This window comes from Entelurus aequoreus, linkage group LG28 (genome assembly GCF_033978785.1).
Source record: "Entelurus aequoreus isolate RoL-2023_Sb linkage group LG28, RoL_Eaeq_v1.1, whole genome shotgun sequence".
In the NCBI taxonomy this organism is placed as follows: Eukaryota; Metazoa; Chordata; class Actinopteri; order Syngnathiformes; family Syngnathidae; genus Entelurus; species Entelurus aequoreus.
This window is the reverse complement of record NC_084758.1, coordinates 27,663,411-27,686,062: the sequence shown is the minus strand read 5'-3', so window position 1 is coordinate 27,686,062 and position 22,652 is coordinate 27,663,411. Positions and strand designations below refer to the sequence as shown.

Genomic DNA, 22,652 nt, shown 5'->3' with positions numbered 1-22,652 from the left:
GTTATATTATTTCTTATGTAACATCACTATTACATGTGATATTATTGTCATTGCCCTTACAGAATATTATTGTACAGTGGCTGCGGGTGTTTACTCAACCACTAAGTGGAGCAGGCGTCTATTTGAGGTCAGTATTTGAACAAACTTTTTTTCATATAACTAATGACATTTAATGTTAATTCTATATGTTATTACTGTATTATGATCTCTTGAGGAGTTAAAACCTAACAGGCTTACTTTCAGTTTTCAGGTCAGTGGCGAATAAAATGCTTTGTACTTATGCAGGGTGGCCAACAGGAAGGGTGTGCTCACCTGGAAGCAGGGCTGGCTGTGCACCGTCGCAGTGTGTCGTAGCTCCGGTGTGTACGAGTGCCTCCTGACGCATACGGCACCTTGCGGCGAGGGCGGGTGAGGCGACGGGGGCGGCTCTTCTGCCGGCTGATGATAGCGGATCAGCCTTGAGGACGGCACGTAGCCTCGCCGGCCTGAATGGGACACAAGCACGTGTCAGTTTTTTGTTGCACACCTTGATCTATATCAGTGGTTCTCAAACTTTTTTTGTCATCCCCCACTTTGGACAAGGGAGAGTTTTCAAGCCCCACCTGCCCCCATCGCCCCAACAGAACGCTAATGCCAAGCTTAACATTTTCAAATTTATTGAACATCAAGTTGTATACATTCAAACTCAATAACATAAAATAACATCAAGTTCAATAATAAATAAAATAACTGTGCAGCTGTGGTATAACTTGCATCAAGTTCAATAATAAAAAAAATAACTTGTATCAAGTTCAATAATAAATAAAACAAAAGTGTTATAGCTTGCATCAAGTTCAATAATAAATCAAAAAAAGTGTTATAACTTGCGTCAAGTTCAATAATAAATCAAATAAAGGTGTTATAACTTGCATCAAGTTCAATAATAAATCAAATAAAAGTGTTATAACTTGCATCAAGTTCAATAATAAATCAAATAACTTGCATCAAGTTCAATAATAAATAAAATAAAAGTGCCACTTTGCAATCTTTCCAAAAAAAAGGAGGAGCTATGCATTTGGCAAGACAGGGCGAGTGAACATGAGTTTTACAGTACTCCAGCATTAGTGGCTGCAATGAGCCTGTTTTGCACTGCACAGCTTTTCAAATCGGGGTTGCAGGCTTGACACTGCCACTCTTAGCCTGCTAGCCATCCGCACAAAAGTTTGTCCCGCTTAGCCCCGCCCCCATTAGTTACTGTTGCTATGTCTGTCAAACTTTCGCTCCTACCTAGAAATTTAAAGCCTACAGGAAAAATAAGTAATTTACATTTATTTATATAGCGGATTTCACAGACAGAATCACAAAGTGATTTACAGTGTGTATAGAAAATGAAAGCATAGTAAAAAAAAAAAAAATCTAAGAATATAATTTTTTTTAAAAACAATTTTAAGTGAAATTTCTTCCCGTTCCTCGCACCCCACCTGTCATGTCTCTATTCCCCACCATTGGGGCGCGCCCCACACTTTGAGAAACGCTGATCTATATGGTGCTGATGTCCAGACATACTCCGGCAGGCGTTCCTAATTTAGGCCATGTCTACACTAAGTCGCCGCTTAAGCCCCGTTTCAGCCACACAAAACCGTTTAAGGTCCCCCTCCTCGGACAAATTTTTACACGGGTAAGTCAGCCGTGTAATTCTTGAATCTCCGGCACTTAGCTTCGTATGGACTCATTAAACGTTTACAAAATGAGTTCGGAGAGGAAGTGACGCCAGAAAGACCACGCCCACACAGGAAGTGACATCAGAAAGAACGCGCCACAGCCAGCTTCATAATGAAGCGGTTTCGTAACTTGGAGGTAAACACTGGAAATATGAAGGCGAGACATCCAGACATGCCCGTGTTTCTCCTTCTTCTACATGTACATACGCTTGTGGAAATCACACATCAATACCTTAAGACAGTGTTTTTCAACCACTGTGCCGCGGCACAATAGTGTGCCGTGAGATACAGTCTGGTGTGCCGTGGGAGATGATGTAATTTCACCTATTTTGGTTAAAAATATTTTTTGCAAACCAGTAATTATAGTCTGCAAATGATGTGTTGTTGTTGAGTGTCTGTGCTGTCTAGAGCTCGGCAGAGTAACCGTGTAATACTCTTCCATATCAGTAGGTGGCAGCAGGTAGCTAATTTCTTTGTACATGTCGGAAACAGCGGAAGGCAGCGTGCAGGTAAAAAGGTGTCTAATGCTTAAACCAAAAATAAACAAAAGGTGAGTGCCCTTAAAAAAAGCCATTGAAGCTTAGAGAAGGCTATGCAGAACGAAACTAAAACTGAACTGGCTGCAAAGTAAACAAAAACAGAATGCTGGACGACAGCAAAGACTTACTGCGGAGCAAAGACGGCGTCCACAAAGTACATCCGAACATGACATGACAATCAACAATGTCCCCACAAAGACGGATAAAAACAACTGAAATATTCTTGATTGCTAAAACAAAGTAGATGTGGGAAATATCGCTCAAAGGAATACGTGAAACTGCTACAGGAAAATACCAAAAAAAGAGAAAAAGACACCAAAATAGGAGCGCAAGACAAGAACTAAAACACTACACACAGGAAAACAGCAAAAAAGTCAAAATAATTCACGGCGTGATGTGACAGGTGGGGACAGTACACCTACTTTGAGACAAGAGCTATATTGATGCATGCTTGGTTATGGTTTAAAGTCATATCCAACAATTGCGACAATGACTTTTTACTGTCAACTGAGTTTATGATTTCTGCTGGTGGTGTGCCTCCGGATTTTTTCAACGCAAAAAATGTGCCTTGGCTCAACAAAGGTTGAAAAACACTGCATTAAGAGAAGGTGATTGCAGCTATTTGGGATACGACACTTCTCAGACAGCAAGAGAACTTTCCAATGTTGAGGTCAGCTGTGATTCTACTTAGTGAAAAACTTCGTCCATTTGTCGAAGGAGAGACAACGAGAATGCGAGCTCCCGTGGATGTGATAAAAAAGGTAGCGTGTGCTTTGTATTACCTGGCCGTCGAGGAAAACGGCGAATGCATTTGGACTGGCAAAGCAGACTGTATCAGTTATTGTCCGCCATGTATGTTGGGGACTCGACATCTCGGTCTAGAGTATATAAAGCAGGGGTGTCCAAACTTTTTCCGCTGAGGGCCGCACACGGAAAAATTAAAGCATGCGGGGGCCATTTTGATATTTTTCATTTTCAAACCATAACAAAATATATGGATTTTGGTTTTTTTTACCTTTAGGGCTCCCGGGGACCATAAAGGGTCAAAGTCATTAAAATGTAAAAAAAAACAAGTCAAATTATTATATATATATATATATACCGTATATATATATATATTTTTTTTTTAACGCTTACAATAAATCTCTACAGTATATCAACTTCAGGTTGAAATAAAGTTAAAAAAAACAAAAAGGTTTTATGCCTTTTCTGTCAAAGACAACTTAGTTGTTTATAATAAAACTGAAATATGCAGTATTTCCCCCACAGCCCAAAACATTCAAAAAGAAATGTTTGATGTGAAGTAATTAGAGCCTTAAAAAGATCAATAATGCAGGACACCATTCATTATTATTTTTGAGTAATCACAGTGAAAAGACAAATAAAATCCCATTAAATATATTTGGGACCCAAAAGGTTTGTATCATAAAGTGATACATTTTTATTAGTTTTTTTTAAAACTTTCAACACTTAAGTTACGAGATCAACTTCAGATATATCTGTCGATTTTACGTTTGAACTATTATTTTGTTTGTTTTATGCTCTTTTGTCAAAGAAAACATTTGTGTTTTTGTATGGCAACCACACAATATTTTCCACATAAAACATTTTAAAGTTAAATATTTGAAATAATTGGAGCCTTGACTAGGTCAATAATTCATTATAACATTGAGGTTTTTTTTTGGTTTTTTTTAAGAAATGGCAAAAAAAGAAAAAAAACAGCCTGCATGGTAGCTTTGTGTCAACATTGCAACTTTTTCTAGTCAGATTTCACCTCATTCCACTTTTTTTAATGTTTATTTTTTATTTTTGCAATAGCATTTCCAGAACGTGTGGCGGGCCGGTAAACAATTAGCTGCGGGCCGCAAATGGACCCCGGGCCGCACTTTGGACACCCCTGATATAAAGTCACCAAAAAGGAATGGACAATGAAGGTGAAGGCAAAAGAGTGAGGAGTGTCCTGACCAGATATCTAGATCCCTAGTTTGATTGATGTAAAATGTTCTTTATCACATTGTTTACGTGTCTAATAAAGATTTGATTAATTTATGATGTCTCAGGTGTGATTCACTACAATAGGGCCCCACAGAACACTGGATTCCAGTTAATTGAAATACCACAACACTTCAGATAAGTTAAATTTCAGAACTTGCACACAAAGCAACACTGGAGGTGACTATGACGTGTGCATTTTACGTGCATGCGTACTAGGTCGCGTTGCGCCGGAGGACGGAGGGGTGCGGGGGTCTTAAACGGTGGCATTGTTGTGTGTGGACACGGATAAGGTTAGGTGTGATTTACCCTGGATAACCTTATCCGGCTTCGTGTAAACGGGGCCTTAGTGACCACTATGCATACTTACAAACACTGAGTGTAACTTTAGATTACCTTGCATGTCACGTCAACATCCTTATTTTTGCGTGTGATTGTTTTTTTCACACAAAAAATATATGTGATCTGGCCTAGAGACAATAAAACACGGTCACACATCATTTTGAGTGCCCAATTGTTGCAATGAGAGCATCCTGCCAAAAGATGGCGCCAGTGAACTAATTATAGTGTGCCTCAGTTTACCAGTGCATGACAATATCAGCTCAATAATGATGAAAACAAGTCTATGATTGCACAAATAAATAAATACAACTTTAGGAAAACATATTCGTAACTTATTTCTAAATTAAGAAATCTGACATGTTTGGATTGTGTACCTAATATTGTGACCTCTCACCTCCGGCGTCCACCAGCCACCTGCGGCTGTCCCCGCGGCTGTCGGCCTGGCTGATGACGGCCACCAGCTCTCCTTTGGCCAGGCTCAGGTCCAGGTCCCGGCTGCCCACCACGGCGCTCATCACCTGGTAGATCTTGTCGGAGCCGTGCTGGTCCGTCAGCTGCTTCAGCCGGAGTTGCGAGGTTGTGCCGAGAGGCTGAAGGAGAACAAAGCACAGAGATGCTTCATACGCCGAGTCATATACTACTTTGTTCTTAGTACAAAACCCAAAACCAGTGAAGTTGGCACGTTGTGTAAATTGTAAATAAAAACAGAATACAATGATTTGCAAATCCTTTTCAACGTATATTCCATTGAATAGACTGCAAAGACAAGATATTTAACGTTCGAAATGGTAAACTTTGTTATTTTTTGCAAACATTAGCTCATTTGGAATTTGATGGCTGCAACATGTTTCAAAAAAGCTGGCACAAGTGGCAAAAAAGACTGAGAAAGTTGAGGAATGCTCATCAAACACTTATTTGGAACATCCCACAGGTGAACAGGCTAATTGGGAACAGGTGGGTGCCATGATTGGGTATAAAAGCAGCTTCCATGAAATGCTCAGTCATTCACAAACAAGGATGGGGCGAGGGTCACCACTTTGTCAACAAATGTGTGAGCAAATTGTCCAACAGTTTAAGAACAACGTTTCTCAACCAGCTATTGCAAGGAATTTAGGGTTTTCACCATCTACGGTCCGTAATATCATCAAAAGGTTCAGAGAATCTGGAGAAATCACTGCACGTAAGCGATGATATTACGGACCTTCGATCCCTCAGGCAGTACGGCATCAGAAACCGACATCGGTGTGTCAAGGATATCACCACATGGGCTCAGGAACACTTCAGAAAACCACTGTCAGTAACTACAGTTTGTCGCTAATATGTAAGTGCAAGTTAACTCTCTACTTTGCAAAGCCAAAGCCATTTATCAACAACACCCAGAAACGCCGCCAGCTTCGCTGGGCCCGTGCTCATCTAAGATGGACTGATGCAAAGTGGAAGTGTTCTGTGGTCTGACGAGTCCACATTTGAAATTGTTTTTGGAAACTGTGGGCGTTGTCTCCTCCCGACCAAAGAGGAAAATAACCATCTGTTATAGGCTCAAAGTTAAAAAGCCAGCATCTGTGATGGTATGGGGGTGTATTAGTGCCCAAGACATGGGTAACTTACACATCTGTGAAGGCACCATTAATGCTGAAAGGTACATACAGGTTTTGGAGTAACATATGTTGCCATCCAAGCAACGTCTTTTTCATGGACGCCCCTGCTTATTTCAGCAAGACAATGGTAAGCCACATTCTGCACATGTTACAACAGCATGGCTTCGTAGTAAAAGAGTGCGGGTACTAGACTGGCCTGCCTGTAGTCCAGACCTGTCTCCCATTGAAAATGTGTGGCGCATTATTAAGTGTCAAATACGACAATGGAGACCCCGGACTGTTGAACAACTTAAGCTGTACATCAAGCAAGAATGGGAAAGAATTCCACCTGAAAAGCTTCAAAAATGTGTCTCCTCAGTTCCCAAACGTTTACTGAGTGTTGTTAAAAGGAAAGGCCATGTAACACAGTGGTAAAAATGCCCCTAAGCCAACTTTTTTGCAATGTGTTGCTTCCATTAAATTCTAAGTTAATGATTATTTGCAATAATAAAATTTCTCAGTTTGAACATTAAATATCTTGTCTTTGCAGTCTATTCAATCGAATATAAGTTGAAAAGGAAAATCATTGTATTTTGTTTTTATTTACGATTTACACAACCTGCCAACTTCACTGGTTTTGGGTTTTGTATATGTACACATACACATATATATATATATATATATATATACACACATGCATACATACATACTATATTATACTATACTACACTATACATCCATTATAGTGTTTACATTGTTTCTTGCGTGGAATTCTGCCTCACTACACAAACTTTTTTTGAACATGGTTCAACAACCAATCAAGTTTGCAAATCGAGGTTCCACTGAGTGGTAATTGTTTTTGGCGACACCTAGTTGCCACAAAAATGTATTAGGTTAAGCTCCGTATGATGCGGACACATTTGTTACTGAATGTTTTATTAAGTTTCTGCTTTGGAAAACTTGTATCTGTCAGTAATAGGCAACTATAATTATTTTATACTTATATTTTAACCTCCAATATTGTTCTAATAAGGACACTTATTAACTACTACCGGTATATGTCCAGCTTGTGCGATGTTGTGTGCTTTGCTGTTGTGTAGCTGCTAGCTTCTAGTAGCCCACATTACAGCCTACGTTTTACCTTCACTAAACTTTGTGTGCTTATTGGAGGACATTTAGCTGATAAATGGCTGACGAGCTCACCACAAACAAAACGCACAGTCGGACTGCTTTATTGGAGCTTTTAGATTTTCTGCTGATAATCGGACCGATATCAATATTGGATCAGGACACCCCTACTTATTATAGTGTACTATTGGAAGTATTCGAGTAAAGACACACAGCAACAGTCGCAGAAAGCCAACAGACCTGCGTGGCGGGAGCCAGGAGCGTCTCCTCCACACCGTGACACAAGGTCTCCAGTCTCCTTGAACCCTCCAGCACCGCTGACTCCGCCCACTCCCAGAACACACCATTCTCCAGAGAGCTTTGGGGAAGCTGCAAGGAGGGGGAAAGGTCCGCTCGACGTTAACATCTGTGTCCTCCTGGGGCGTCGACAACCTGGGGTCGCTTACCTGTTGGGCGAAGCTTTGGAAGAGTTGCTCCATGTCGCAGGTGAGGTCTTTGTGCAGGCAGCTGAACGCGCCCAGCATGCGCCAAATCATCTGCAGCGCCAAGCCGTTAAACTTCGGCAGCTCGTTAAGCAGCAAGGTGTTGATGGTCCTGGGTGAAGAACACCATGACCCAAGGATTCAACTCAAAGGTCGCAGTTTGATGCTTGGGTCAAGCGGTTCAGCCTCACTTGTACGTGTTGGCAATGGCTTGTTCCTCGTAGCTCAGAGAAGATTTGGCCTCAATCACTTCATAGTCCAGCAGCTTGTCCAGCCTCTTCCGGATCAGGTTCCTCGGGCCCACCAGGAGGTCACGGAGCGCGCAGAGAGGCTTGTGGATCAGCGTCCTCATCCTCTTCTCCTGCATGCAAACATAAGGATTGTCAGAAATCAATAGGATTCGGTTTGATCCATGATGGCTCATGATTAGATTTTTGTCTTCTTTCAGTCTCACAAATGTGGGGAGGATCCACTGCCTGAGGGCGGTCGTGATCTCCTTGTAGCAAATGGGGGCCTTTTCGCCGTCCATGTCCAAGTCAAACTCCTCCGTTTTGCACTGCAGGAACCTCTGAGGAGGACCAAACAAAGACCGTCTTAGAAGTGACTTGCTTTTTGGCCTTGGTTCTGCTCGACGAAGATAAAAATAATGGTCTCACTCAATGTTCCCTCTAATTGTTCATGTGTGTGAGCAAAGGCAAAAACTCCCTGAGCATTCAGTGGAGCCCATGTGAGCAACATCAGACGTGCACACTGTGGCTACACCAGCAGCACACCTGTCCCAAACCTGACTAAATAAGTTACATCTCCATCCATCCATACATTTTCTACCGCTTGTCCCTTTCGGGGTCGCGGGGGGTGCTGGAGCCTATCTCAGCTGCATTCGGGTAGACAACATTCTCTTATTATTATTATAATCAAATGACAGCAGTCATTTCCATGAAATAATTTTCTAATATAAGTGTTTAGGCCCACTTACAATGACAATAACAAAAAATATTGTTTTTCATGAACTGTGTACTTGTATTGTTTGTCTGGGTGGAGGTCCTGCTTTGGAAATACTTTGTACCCCTTTCAGACATTGCATTTAGTTCCCATTAAAACATTCACATGTTGCACAATGAGATGTAAGCAGGGGATCATGTGTACATTCCTGCAACTTCCTGTTTGTAAAAAATATATTTTTATTAGTATTTATTTAATATACTAACAGCTTTTCATGATTAATATTTATAAATGAAGATTCCTAATACATGACACTAGAATAAGCACACATTTGATTGGTAAATCATAGTGTAACGACCTGGAATGAAGAAGATTTGTCCGACTTTTTGTGTGGCTGTGAACGCATCACTGGCTAAGTGCCATATGTGCATGTGTTGGCGCAAGTGAGAAAGAGCGAGCGGCTGCTGTTGATATAACAAAGTTGCTTTTGGTCTGGTTTGTACTGCAGAAAATTACCAGTTTGCTAGATATCATTTTTTTTTACTAATGTTTTGGTGATGTGTTTATGGCCGACAATAAAGAGTTTTGCTCAGTAAAGTGATGGATGGAATTCATGTCCTCAAAGCGTCTCAACAGACGTTACAATATTTGAACAATGATGACGAAAACGGTTTTCTCTGTCGTGTCCGTGTCGTGTCGAAAATTGTTATGCGCTTATTTTTTTATTAGATTTTGTGCGTAGCATAGATTTGCCGTGCGCAGAGGACGCTTGAGCAGTGCGCAATTGCACAGGCGCGCACCTTAGAGGGAACGTTGGTCTCACTTTTTTATCATCTATGCGTCCACACACACTTATTATTAATCTCAAGTTTTATAGGTGTCAGGATGTACGAGTTGGGGAGAGTGTGTGTGTGTGTGTGTGTGTGTGTGTGTTCAACACTTAACGCAAAGTTAACTTTTGGTTTCGATTTCAATATCATGTGAGGAGGGTGACCATATTAGAGAAGTCTCCGAACTTTAAACAGCTCGATCTCCTCTCCAGCGCTGCTATTGCTATTGTTTGTACTTACTCTTTTGTATAAAATAAATTGGTAATCTTCAATTCAATACACCTCTCATTTCTTAGACAGCCTTAGAATAAAATAATCTTGGAGGGTGCGCGCACACACACACACACACACACACACACACACACACACACACACACACACACACACACTGCCTCAGCCTTGTTCACGAGTGAACAAGACTGAATATATACACAGGGTGATTAAAAAATACTATGCCAAAATCATCACACATTTATTCCGTTCTAAAGCCTTGTAATAGACTGAATCAATTTGATACAGGAGTTATCCGAGTTTTATTGTGTTACAATTTCACCGTTGTGGTCATGTAATCCTTTCGGCGCCGTTCAATTCTAGGAAGACCATGCGTTTATTTACCCTCAAAAACAGTAGCAATCAACACGGTGGATCGCGACACCCTGGGGCGCGTTTGAGAGGAATTCTCATATCGTAAATCAGGCCTGGGCAATTATTTTGACTCGGGGGGCCAAATTTAGAGAAAAAAAATGTGTCTGGGGGCCGGTATATCTGATTTCTAGGAACACTAATACAACACCTCACAATAATGTCTGATTGAAAGCTAAAAACGTTATGGCAAACCGCCTTAAAAAACGGAAAGGAATTTTAAGTTTTTTTTACTTAATGAGACACCCAGAATGTACATGGAAATAAAGAATGTGGGATTTACAATATTAACTATGAACGATAAAACACTGAATATTGACAACATATGAATGTCACACCTCCTCTCGATCGACATATTTTATAATCGATCGAAACGCAACAAAAATGCAACAAACACAGCGAAATATGAACGCAAAGGGTAAAAAAACCCACCTACAATCTGATATATCACTAAGCTTTAGAACTTTGTTGTAAAAATCTCATTCCGCCTCTGTCCCTGACACCCGCATTTCAGGCTGGCCGCTCTCCACTCTGGCCGCTCTCCACTCTGTGGATACGCTCCCCACCCACACTGCTTGGTGTCTCGTCACTTAGATTACCATAGTAACTAGTATATCATGCAAAAGCGCAGATTCCAACCATTGAAATACTTTTTCATAGTTCAAGACTTATGTAATTTGAAAACATCACTGCACATCATAAAGGCAGCTAAGTTTCCATCTTAAAGATCTAAAAACATTATTTGGGAATGTCCGGCGGGCCAAACTGAAAAGCTTAACAGGCCGCATGTGGCCCCCGGGCCTTACTTTGCCCAGGTCTGGTCTAGATGGTGTCCATGCTGCCCGTGGTGGCCATACTGAGCACTTGTAAAGCATGAAATAAATACTCCAAGTCGTGCACAACAAATGTGTTCAAGCTACGTTTTCTATTGTTTTTCATTTTTTAAATATCAAGTGATAATTTGTATATATACACTACCGTTCAAAAGTTTGGGGTCACCCAAACAATTTTGTGGAATAGCCATCATTTCTAAGAACAAGAATAGACTGTCGAGTTTCAGACGAAAGTTCTCTTTTTCTGGCCATTTTGAGCGTTTAATTGACCCCACAAATGTGATGCTCCAGAAACTCAATCTGCTCAAAGGAAGGTCAGTTTTGTAGCTTCTGTAACGAGCTAAACTGTGTTCAGATGTGTGAACATGATTGCACAAGGGTTTTCTAATCATCAATTAGCCTTCTGAGCCAATGAGCAAACACATTGTACCATTAGAACACTGGAGTGATAGTTGCTGGAAATGGGCCTCTATACACCTATGTAGATATTGCACCAAAAACCAGACATTTGCAGCTAGAATAGTCATTTACCACATTAGCAATGTATAGAGTGTATTTCTTTAAAGTTAAGACTAGTTTAAAGTTATCTTCATTGAAAAGTACAGTGCTTTTCCTTCAAAAATAAGGACATTTCAATGTGACCCCAAGCTTTTGAACGGTAGTGTATATATACTAGGGGTGTAACGGTATGTGTATTTGAATTGAACCGTTTCGGTACGGGGGTTCCGGTTCGGTTCGGAGGTGTACCGAACGAGTTTCCACACGGACATATTAAGTAGCGTAACGCACGTTGTGTAAACAATGCACACCGAGGCACAACACACGGCATGCTAGCAGCTAACGGGCTAGGATAGACTGACCATACGTCCTCTTAGAATAGTCATTTACCACATTAGCAATGTATAGAGTGTATTTCTTTAAAGTTAAGACTAGTTTAAAGTTATCTTCATTGAAAAGTACAGTGCTTTTCCTTCAAAAATAAGGACATTTCAATGTGACCCCAAACTTTTGAACGGTAGTGTACATATGACGTCCACCGCTCCCCTTTTGTAATATTTCCTGAATTCTAAGGTGTCAAGGTTGGCAAGTAAGCATATACCATAATAATATCGTACTGTGAGATTTTGATACCGTTACATCCCGACAATGTACTATTTGAAGTGGACCGACGGAAGTATTCCATTTGAGAGACAGCCATAGTCGTCTACCTGAAGGTGGTGGAGGTACAGCTCCACGTTGTCCAGCAGCTGCAAGATGCCGTGCTCCAGGACGTAAAAGAAGTATTCTAGAGCATCAAACTCCTCGTCCACCAGCTTCACGAACAAACACACACACATAATATAAATATTATGTTGCGTGAGTGTCAGACATAATTAATTTTATGTAACGTTACCTTGGGAACCATCCCAGTCTCGTGTTTGAGGAACTGTCTAATCCTGGCTGTTTTCTTGGCGATGCTGTGGGAGTTCAAGCGGTTGAACTTGTCCATGATGCTCAGCGTCTCCGTCTTCTTGTACTTGTCGGCTGCAGATTGCGAGGCGCGGGGAAAAGCGCGTGTGAAAACTGTCGTCCGCTCAGATCGGCTTAGGGGTGTGTTTCTCACCGACTTCCCGGAAGCGCTTGTACTCGTTGATGTGACAGTTGAGGGCGACGGAGGTGTGAGCCGTCCGCTCCAGGAGCTCGTATGCTGGGTGACGCGTGTCCGTGTGCTTCTGGATGGTCTGTAGGAGAAGAGGGTAGCGGGCGATGCGCTGGACCGGCATCACCAGGAAGAAACTCAAGGAGGTGGCGTTCACTTCGGGCCTGCACAAACCCACAAGCCATGCATTGAGGCGACGTCAGGAACACGTGCGGCCCGCGACGGAGCTGAAAACCTACGCCGACATCTTGATGACTTTGACGATCTCGTCCCACAGCGCCTCCTTCTGCTTGTAGGAGTTCTCCACCACGGTGACGCGGTTGTAGTTGGTCAGGTACTCCTTGTAGGCCGCCTCGATTTCAGAGGACAGGCTGAGGAAGGTGTTACCTGCGAGGCCAGAGATCAACACGTGCATTTTTCAAAATAAAAACATTCACTTTGCTTCTGTAAATGACGCACAGTGAACCTTAAATGTTAACATTAGCACAATATATTTTGTCCACAGACTAATGTTTATCTTCTTTCTCTTTCATTTGTAAAAGTTTTAAACAAATGTTAAAATAACAGTATTGCTTTTAAGAAGCCAGAATGAAATGTAATATTTATTTTGCCAAGGAAACTTATTTTGTTTGTTTATTTGAAAATAAATAAAGCTTGATTAGAATATTTGTAATAGGTCAATTCTGAATCGATTCAAAAATGTATATATTTTTTAATAACATTGGGTGCCAGTTCTATGATTGACTACATTCCACCGTAAAAATAGATAAACAGCTCTAATAAATTTCTATATTACTTAAAAGAAAACTGGTTTTGTTTTTACTCAAACATTTAATAAAGCCAAATACAAATAAGGCAAGATAAGTATCCCACATTTCTCTATTCTAAAGTCAATCTGTACAGCAGATATGATCATCTACATCAGTGGTCCCCAACCTTTTTGTAGCTGCGGACCGGTCAACGCTTGAAAATTTGTCCCACGGACCGGGGGGTGGGGGGGGGGGGGGGGGGGGGGTTTCTTGTTTTTTTTTTTTTTTCCATAAAGAAATATAATCATGTGTGCTTACGGACTGTATCCCTGCAGACTGTATTGATCTATATTGATATATAATGTATATATTGGGTTTTTTATGTTGATTTAATAAATAAAAAAATAAAAATAAAAAATGTGTTTTAATTTCTTGTGCGGCCCGGTACCAATCGGTTGGGGACCACTGATCTACATCAACAATATGATTTGCCTGAGTGGCTGGACAGGACAGATTAACAAAACATTTAAATTAAATTAAATAAATGTTAGATTTTTTTTTAATCGATTAAGTATCGTTAGAAATAAGAATCGCGATTCAATCAAAAATCGATTTTTTTTGTCTGTATAAATAAATGAAACAAAACAGTGATAATAATGTTAATCATGATACTTTTAGTCACATTAATCCTGATATGAAACGTTCATATTGTAAAATGTGGTCATTAAATTCTAGTTTTACTAATGGAATTGATAATCAAAAAATTTAAATGACTAAAAGATTGAAAAGCAAAAACAAGTGTTGCTTTTTTTCTAAAAATGTTTTGTATTTCCTTTTTTATTCCCACAGGCCAGATCTGCGGTCCAACCAATAATTTTTTTTTTTGCAATTCGCATTCATGAAACGAAAATTCAATGACCAAAACATCCATTGGGTTTTAGCGCGTTGTCATTCTCAAATTTACACTGCCTGAGAGATATTGGCTTCCTGTCTTTGAGCGAAGGCCTGGGCCGTCCTTCATGGAGCAAAGTGTGAACGTGCAGTTTAAAAGGGAGGGGGAAAGATGGCGGCGCTCACAAAGTGCCTCCAGGAAGAGCGGATCTCCAGGCTGCATCTGCCTCTGATCCAACAGGCTGAGGAGGCGACTCGACACGTCGATCACGTCCTCGATATAGAGGAACATGCTGTCCAAGTTGGCGAGCGGAGGCTGGGACGAACAAGCAAACACACACAGAGAGAGAGAGAGAGAGGAGACTCATTAATCAGGTGTTTGCAAGTCAGAAGTGTGACCTTTGCCTAGTGCAGGGGTCGGCAACCCAAAATGTAGAAAAAGCCATATTGGACCAAAAATACAAAAAAATCATCTGTCTGGAGCCGCAACATATTAAGTGTTATAATGAAGGGAACACATGATGTAAGCTTTTGCTGTGGTCTGGAACAACATTGCACACAAACAACTATGAGAAATGCAGCCAATATTACATACAGATAATGTGTCATGAGACATGCAAATATAAGTTAATTTACCATGAATTGATTAACGTGGACCCCGACTTAAACAAGTTGAAAAATTTATTCGGGTGTTACCATTTAGTGGTCATTTGTACGGAATATGTACTGTACTGTGCAATCTACTAATAAAAGTTTCAATCAATCAATCAAACACAGATGATATAAGTAAAGGAAATTAAATGAGCTCCAATATACCTACAAACGAGGCATAATGATGCAATATGTACATACAGCCAGCCTAAATAGCATGTTAGCATTGATTAGCTTGCAGTCATGGATTGACAAAATATGCCTGAGCCAAAACTTTTCATTTGGCCCGCCCAACAACCCCCAAATAGGCTTGAAAAAACCATTCAAAAACCATTCAAACTACTAGGGCTTGTAAGATATATCGATTTATTTTTAAACAAGATATGAATTAAGAAAATACCGTAATTTCAAAACAATTTATTTCACGTTAAAATGACCACACACCGCTTATTTGTTGTGTTCTTTGTTCTCCCCCGCTTCCCACTCCCTCTCAAAACTCCATGGGCTACAAAAACCCATCCCCTTACTCCTTCCAAGACGTGCTTGCACGTATAAGAACATCCATGATTGGTTGGTTGTTTACTATGAAGAGTCACAATTGGTTAAGATTAGAGCAAAACATTAGGGACAGGCCAATCAGAGGCAAGATAGGGCGGGTCATCGAACCAGGAAGGAAAATTAGTCCATTACATCGTCTGCTGAGAATTAAAAAGTGCCTGCCTGCAAATTTATTTTCTATCTGAGTTTGGTACATTGTGTATTATTTGCACAGCTATGTTATTTATTCTAAGTAGAAAGAATATTTTTCTATTTTATTTATGTTATGTAATTCTGTGCTACTTAAACAATTTCTTTTCTGTGCTGTTAATACCCATCTTGCCTAACTGGGTTAATAAAAGTGCCACTGACTGTTTACAGTACAGTTGTCATTCTCCTCAATTTCAGTGAATCTCGCTCAAAAATGAATATCTTTATATGTATACTTTCACCGGAAAATGTATCGAGATATATATCGAAAATCGAGTTTAAATACAAATATATCGATATATACTTCTTCGTCCATATCGCCCAGCCCTACAAACTATGGTTGATCATATATGCAGTACTCCCACCACCCCGCAGGGGCAACAACAAGCATATGTCACAGTGACGTAGCAGTGGGCAGAGTAGAAGAAGACTACTCATTCCAACCAAAAATGGCACAATCAACCCTGAATTTATTATTTTTTTAAATCGCGAAAATGAATGTTCTGCCTTGAACCTCATTGTTTCTTGTGGAACCACTGACTTTGTGGTATCTTTTGTATTCGTGTTTTTTGACTGAGAAACTCTCTGGCGTTCAAAGCTGGTTTAGTAAATGTAGCGCTGAATTTCCTTTAGTAGAGGGCGATAACACCAAACCTATTTAATTGTGATGAGTCACAGACATTTCGTGCATAGCTTGCTGTGGATGTCGTTTAAATTTCTATATGCGTCAACATCTGTAGTTTATTGTAAACCCTCTATTTGTAAATTCTGAGTTGTTTTATTATTGTCACTTCAACAGATGAAAATAAACAAGTGAAATGGGAACATTTTCGGGGTTTTTTCCATTTCGTTGCATAATAATTCTGCACACTAATAATTGCCTAAAGTTGTGCACATATTTGTCAAAGAAAGACAAAACCTCACTTTTACTTTCTTAAACATTGAGGTTTAGGTTCATTAACATTTTGGATTGACCGAGAGCACTGTAGTTGTTCAATAATAAAATGAATCATCAAAAATACAACTGGCCTAATAATTGTGCACAGAGTGTATAGCTTCAATGTGTTTTTATAATAGTTGAAATAAATAAATAAAAATCCGCTTGCAATAACATTTATTGTTTTTTCTAATAAATGCACATCATTAACATTAAATGTTGCACTTTTAACATCTGTGCATCAATAACAAAATAGATCTACACTAGCGTTCAAAAGTTTGGGGTCACATTGAAATGTCCTTATTTTTGAAGGAAAAGCACTGTACTTTTCAATGAAGATAACTTTAAACTAGTCTTAACTTTAAAGAAATACACTCTATACATTGCTAATGTGGTAAATGACTATTCTAGCTGCAAATGTCTGGTTTTTGGTGCAATATCTACATAGGTGTATAGAGGCCCATTTCCAGCAACTATCACTCCAGTGTTCTAATGGTACAATGTGTTTGCTCATTGGCTCAGAAGGCTAATTGATGATTAGAAAACCCTTGTGCAATCATGTTCACACATCTGAAAACAGTTTAGCTCGTTACAGAAGCTACCAAACTGACCTTCCTTTGAGCAGATTGAGTTCCTGGAGCATCACATTTGTGGGGTCAATTAAACGCTCAAAATGGCCAGAAAAAGAGAACTTTCATCTGAAACTCGACAGTCTATTCTTGTTCTTAGAAATGAAGGCTATTCCACAAAATTGGTTGGGTGACCCCAAACTTTTGAACGGTAGTGTATATCACACAGATTACAGCACCAATACACTTTCGCTCTCAAGTGTGCGCTTGTGTGACATTTGTTGGCGGAGGAATTATGGTGTGGGTTTGTTTTTCAGGAGTTGGGCTTGGCCCCTTAGTTCCAGTGAAATGAACTTTGAATGCTCCAGGATACCAAAACATTTAGGACAATTCCATGCCCCCAACATTGTGGGTACAGTTTGGAGCGGGCCCCTTCATCTTCCAACATGACTGTGCACCTGTGCACCGGCAAATATAAACAAAACAAAACACCGGCGGAAAGCGATAATCGATTAAAAACATACAAATCTGAGTTTTGACCCGGAGAAGGCAGGGTCGGTAAAAAAACAAAACAATATCTGCGTGTTTAAAAGTTTCAGGTACTCTCTGCGGTCTAGATTTGATAAATCTTTATTAGTTACACTCAAACGATTCATTTAAGCAACAGAATACAAGTCAAAGCTTTTTTCTAAATTAATAATTTATTTCATTAAAAATTGTAATTGGTTAAATGTTGATAGTAATAACACAAATATTTGTTTTTAGATATATGAACAACATTTTTGATGCTTTTTTTCAAAAACTTCCATGCGATGATGTAATCTAGATCCCCCACCACCACGAATAGATTGCAGTGCTGTGGGAAAGACTGACATGAAATGATGTGTGTTTCAGTGTTAGAGGCCAGCCAGTGTGGCTGCGCAAGAGTACGTTGGGGAAACTCACTCGTAAGAACTTGAGCAGGACATCGAGTTGACAACCTGGGCTTTTAGCTCCATTCTGAGGACCCAGGTTCGAGTCCAAACGGAAGCTGGGTCTGCACCAGGCAGGTTACATCAGTATGAAAAAATGTGAATGCACAGCAGTAGGTCTAATGCCTATTTACTAATGAGGCCCTGAACAATCTGCACTGTGCCCTGATAACAAGCCCACAACTTGTCTCACAATGCTGCACAATGTTACACAATGATCCACAAAGGCGCCATTATTCCATGTGCGTCACATTTCTCTGCCACAGCCCTCCTACACTCTTCTGCTCATTTCCATCCTCACTCCATCCTATTCTTTCCCAAACATAATTATCCATCTTCCCTTTATTTTCTCTAATCTTAACATCACATTATTAAAATACTGCATGTTATTACGACTGTGCCGCTTATGGGACTCTCAGTCCTGCCGTTCCTCATTTTTATTTTCTCCTCACATGCTCATCCGACGTCTCCGCTGCGCATTCATCTTTTGCACTCTCATCCGCCGATCGCTCCTTCCGGCCAATAAAGCCTAATTTCATTCCGTTTTAATGAGGCCTCGTTTCATTACTGGGGCCATAATAAACGATCATACCGCAGGAATAAGCAAAGCTACTGGTGTGATGACAGTAAATTGTGTAAAGTAGCAACTCATAAAGATGCCTTGTTAGCACTTTGTGATATAATTTAAAAATAAACTCAGGGGTATTTGAGATTTAAAATATATACACGCACATATATAAACACACATACTGTACATATATACACATATTTACACACATAATATATATATACATATATATATATATACATACTGTATGTACATATACACATACATATATACAAATACACAAACTTATATATACACAAATATATACACCATTATACACACACATTATATACACACACTCATATATATATACATCCATTTTCTACCGCTTGTCCCTTTCCGGCACACACACACACACACACACACATATATATATATATATATATATATATATATATATATATATATATATATATATATATATATATATATATATATATATATATAAATAAATAAATAATCACATATATACAAACATATATACATACACATATGTACAGACACACATATATATATATATATATACATATTTACACACACACACACACCCACACAATACCCAAAACCAGTGAAGTTGGCACGTTGTGTAAATGGTAAATAAAAACAGAATACAATGATTTGCAAATCCTTTTCAACCTATATTCAATTGAATATACTGCAAATACAAGATACTTAACGTTCAAACTGGTAAACTTTGTTATTTTTTGCAAATATTAAGTCATTTGGATTTTGATGCCTGCAACATGTTTCAAAAAAGCCGGCACAAGTGGCAAAAAAGACTGAGCACGTTGAGGAATGCTCATCAAACACTTATTTGGAACATCCCACAGGTGAACAGGCTAATTGGGAACAGGTGGGTGCCATGATTGGGTATAAAAGCAGCTTCCATGAAATGCTCAGTCATTCACAAACAAGGATGGGGCGAGGGTCACCACTTTGTCAACAAATGCGTGAGCAAATTGTCGAAAAGTTTAAGAACAACATTTCTCAACCAGCTATTGCAAGGAATTTGGGGATTTCACCGTCCACGGTCCGTAATATCATCAAAAGGTTCAGAGAATCTGGAGAAATCACTGCACATAAGCGGCAATGCCCATGACCTTCGATCCCTCAGGCGGTACTGTATCAAAAATCGACATCAGTGTGTAAAGGATATCACCACATGGGCTCAGGAACACTTCAGAAAACCACTGTCTGTAACTACAGTTGGTCGCTACATCTGTAATTGCAAGTTAAAACTCTACTATGCAAAGCCAAAGCCATTTATCAACAACACCCAGAAACGCCGCTGGCTTCGCTGGGCCCAAGCTCATCTAAGATGGACTGATGCAAAGTGGAATAGTGTTTTGTGGTCTGATGAGTCCACATTTCAAATTGTTTTTTTGGAAACCATCCTGTTATAGGTGCAAAGTTGAAAAGCCAGCATCTGTGATGGTATGGGGGTGTATTGGTGCCCAAGACATGGGTAACTTACACATCTGTGAAGGCACCATTAATGCTAAAAAGGTACATACAGGTTTTGCAGCAACATATGTTGCCATCCAAGCAAGGTCTTTTTCACGCAAGACAATGCCAAGCCACATTCTGCACGTGTTACAACAGCGTAGCTTCATAGTAAAAGAGTGCAGGTACTAGACTGGCCTGCCTGTAGTCCAGACCTGTCTCCCATTGAAAATGTGTGGCGCAATATGAAGCCTAAAATACCACAACGGAGACCCCGGACAGTTGAACAATTTAAGCTGTACATCAAGCCAGAATGGGAAAGAATTCCACCTGAAAAACTTAAAAAATTGGTCTCAGTTCCCAAACGAGTGTTGTTAAAAGGAAAGGCCATGTAACACAGTGGTAAAAATGGCCCTGTGACAACTTTTTTGCAATGAGTTGCTGCCGTTAAATTCCAAGTTAATGATTTGCAAAAAAAAACAAGTTTCTCAGTTCGAACATTAAATATCTTGTCTTTGCAGTTTATTCAAAATAATATAAGTTGAAAGGATTTACAAATCACTGTATTCTGTTTTTATTTACCATTTACACAATGTGCCAACTTCACTGGTTTTGGGTTTTGTGTATAAAACCTTAATGGAGCTGTTTGGATATTTTTAAGGGCTTTAGAGGCAGAATAGAGCAACTCCAAAAGGCTCCATTGTAAGCAGACTTTTGACCGCATTTATTTAATATTTAGAATGCAAAAAAAAAAAACATCCATCGTCATGTTCTTCATAATGATTGTGAACGATAGGCAAAAATTCTAAAGAATGTGCAGTTCCCCTTTAACAGCTGAGGGCCAAATAAGTCAATTTTATTATCTGATGTATTAAAAGAATATAACATTTGTATTAAGGCGTCTTTGCTGCAAATTAACAAAATAAATAACCGTGCAAATCACAACTGAGCTCTTGCGTTCATACGATGGTGTATGCTTGGCATCTTCTGTACATACAGTAGGGCTGGACGATTATGGAAAATAATTCTAATCATGATTAATTTTGATTGATATTGTAATATTGATTATATTTACACAAATATTTATTCATTTGAAAACATGAGTATTTATCGTACCACAAAAGCTCAAATTTAAATATCGTAAAAAAAACCTGGATAAAAATTAGAAACAAATAAACCACAACAATTAAAATAATAATAGTAATAACAATACATTTAAACAACAGTAGCAATAAATAAAAACAAAATCCAGTGTTTCCGTTTTGTTTTTAATTCAGTACATACCTTTTTCACCTTTTTTACCACCGTAGAGCGTATCCTTTTTGTGTACGATATGTAATAAAATGTTTATTAATCAAACACAAAAATCCTCACATTTATTGGTGCTATACATTTAATCATTTTGCAAATTTATCAAAAAGTGCTTTATGTACATTAAGTCCGTGTAAGATACTTTTTGGAAACCTTTATTTTGTTAGTGCGGTCGGACAGGATGTGGCGCAATGCGCTATTATTGTGAAGGGGGGAAGTGGGCTGTGCTGCTGTTCTCGGCTCGATGAGTAAAGAGGCGACTAAATTGAGGCTTTTGAAGAAAAGAAAAGAAAAGCCTCTCAAGTTGCGACCACTGTACATTAATGTTACATGGATGATGTCGTTCACAACAACACAAGCAGAAGAAATGTGTTGTGGGTGTATGAATTGTTCTTGCCAGCTTTAGCTTTGTAGTTTAGTCGCCGTTTCAAATGACCGTCTCGACATTGTTTAGTTCAGCACCGAGCGGTTGTGTGTTTAGGGAATGAATAAGAGCTAGCGAACACATTTTTCTTCCCCAAAAATGTTTTCCATTTCCTCGCAATGACAAAATTTCACTCACATTTATGTCAATTTCCTGATATTCTGCTTTTAACAGCGGATTACGTTATGTTGGCTAATTATGTGACTCCGTCCGCGGTTACGTGAATGCGAAAAACATTTGTCTTACTTTTTTGTTGACTTTAGTGATTATTGATTCGGTATGCTCGCTACCATGGTGAGTTGTCAAACATCCCAAACTTTTCGTAAACTTTCTCTTTTTTCCCCCACTTATTTCAGTGTTTCCCATAAACTGCCAAGATACCTGTGGCGGTGGGGGCGTGGCCACCATGACATCATCGAGTAATTTGCATAATTTACCACAATGATAAGATTTTCTCTAAAAAGGCTCAGAAAATGTATACTTACTAATTAATAATAACAGTTTTGTTTTAAACGTCCATCCATCCATCCATTTTACAATATAATTACAACACTTTATGTACATATTTATATACAGATTTGAACAATACGTTATTCACTGAAATACAGTTATTAATTGTGGTTCTTACAAAAAATATATCTTGTAAAATATAAAAGCTAAAATGTCTCTTAAAGCTCTGCCCCTTTAATTAGTGCATACTAAATAA

At 39.3% G+C, this 22,652-nt stretch overlaps 1 protein-coding gene across 7 annotated transcripts in view; it reads right to left on the bottom strand.

Moving 5' to 3' along the window:
• LOC133644987 (rho guanine nucleotide exchange factor 37-like) overlaps nt 1–22,652 on the bottom strand; it is a 69,081-nt gene that overhangs the window by 13,225 nt on the left and 33,204 nt on the right. For 6 of the 7 annotated variants that reach the window (XM_062039771.1, XM_062039773.1, XM_062039770.1 and 3 more), the window contains 11 exons: nt 14,473–14,602; nt 12,886–13,033; nt 12,611–12,810; nt 12,401–12,531; nt 12,216–12,320; nt 8,215–8,328; nt 7,952–8,121; nt 7,725–7,872; nt 7,519–7,647; nt 4,968–5,163; nt 313–485 (listed from right to left, as the gene is read on the bottom strand). In XM_062039771.1, the coding sequence (XP_061895755.1) occupies nt 313–485; nt 4,968–5,163; nt 7,519–7,647; nt 7,725–7,872; nt 7,952–8,121; nt 8,215–8,328; nt 12,216–12,320; nt 12,401–12,531; nt 12,611–12,810; nt 12,886–13,033; nt 14,473–14,602 (1,644 nt within the window). Of the gene's footprint in view, nt 1–312; nt 486–4,947; nt 5,164–7,518; nt 7,648–7,724; nt 7,873–7,951; nt 8,122–8,214; nt 8,329–12,215; nt 12,321–12,400; nt 12,532–12,610; nt 12,811–12,885; nt 13,034–14,472; nt 14,603–22,652 lie in introns of those variants that run through there. The other variant, XM_062039774.1, reaches the window with a different exon arrangement.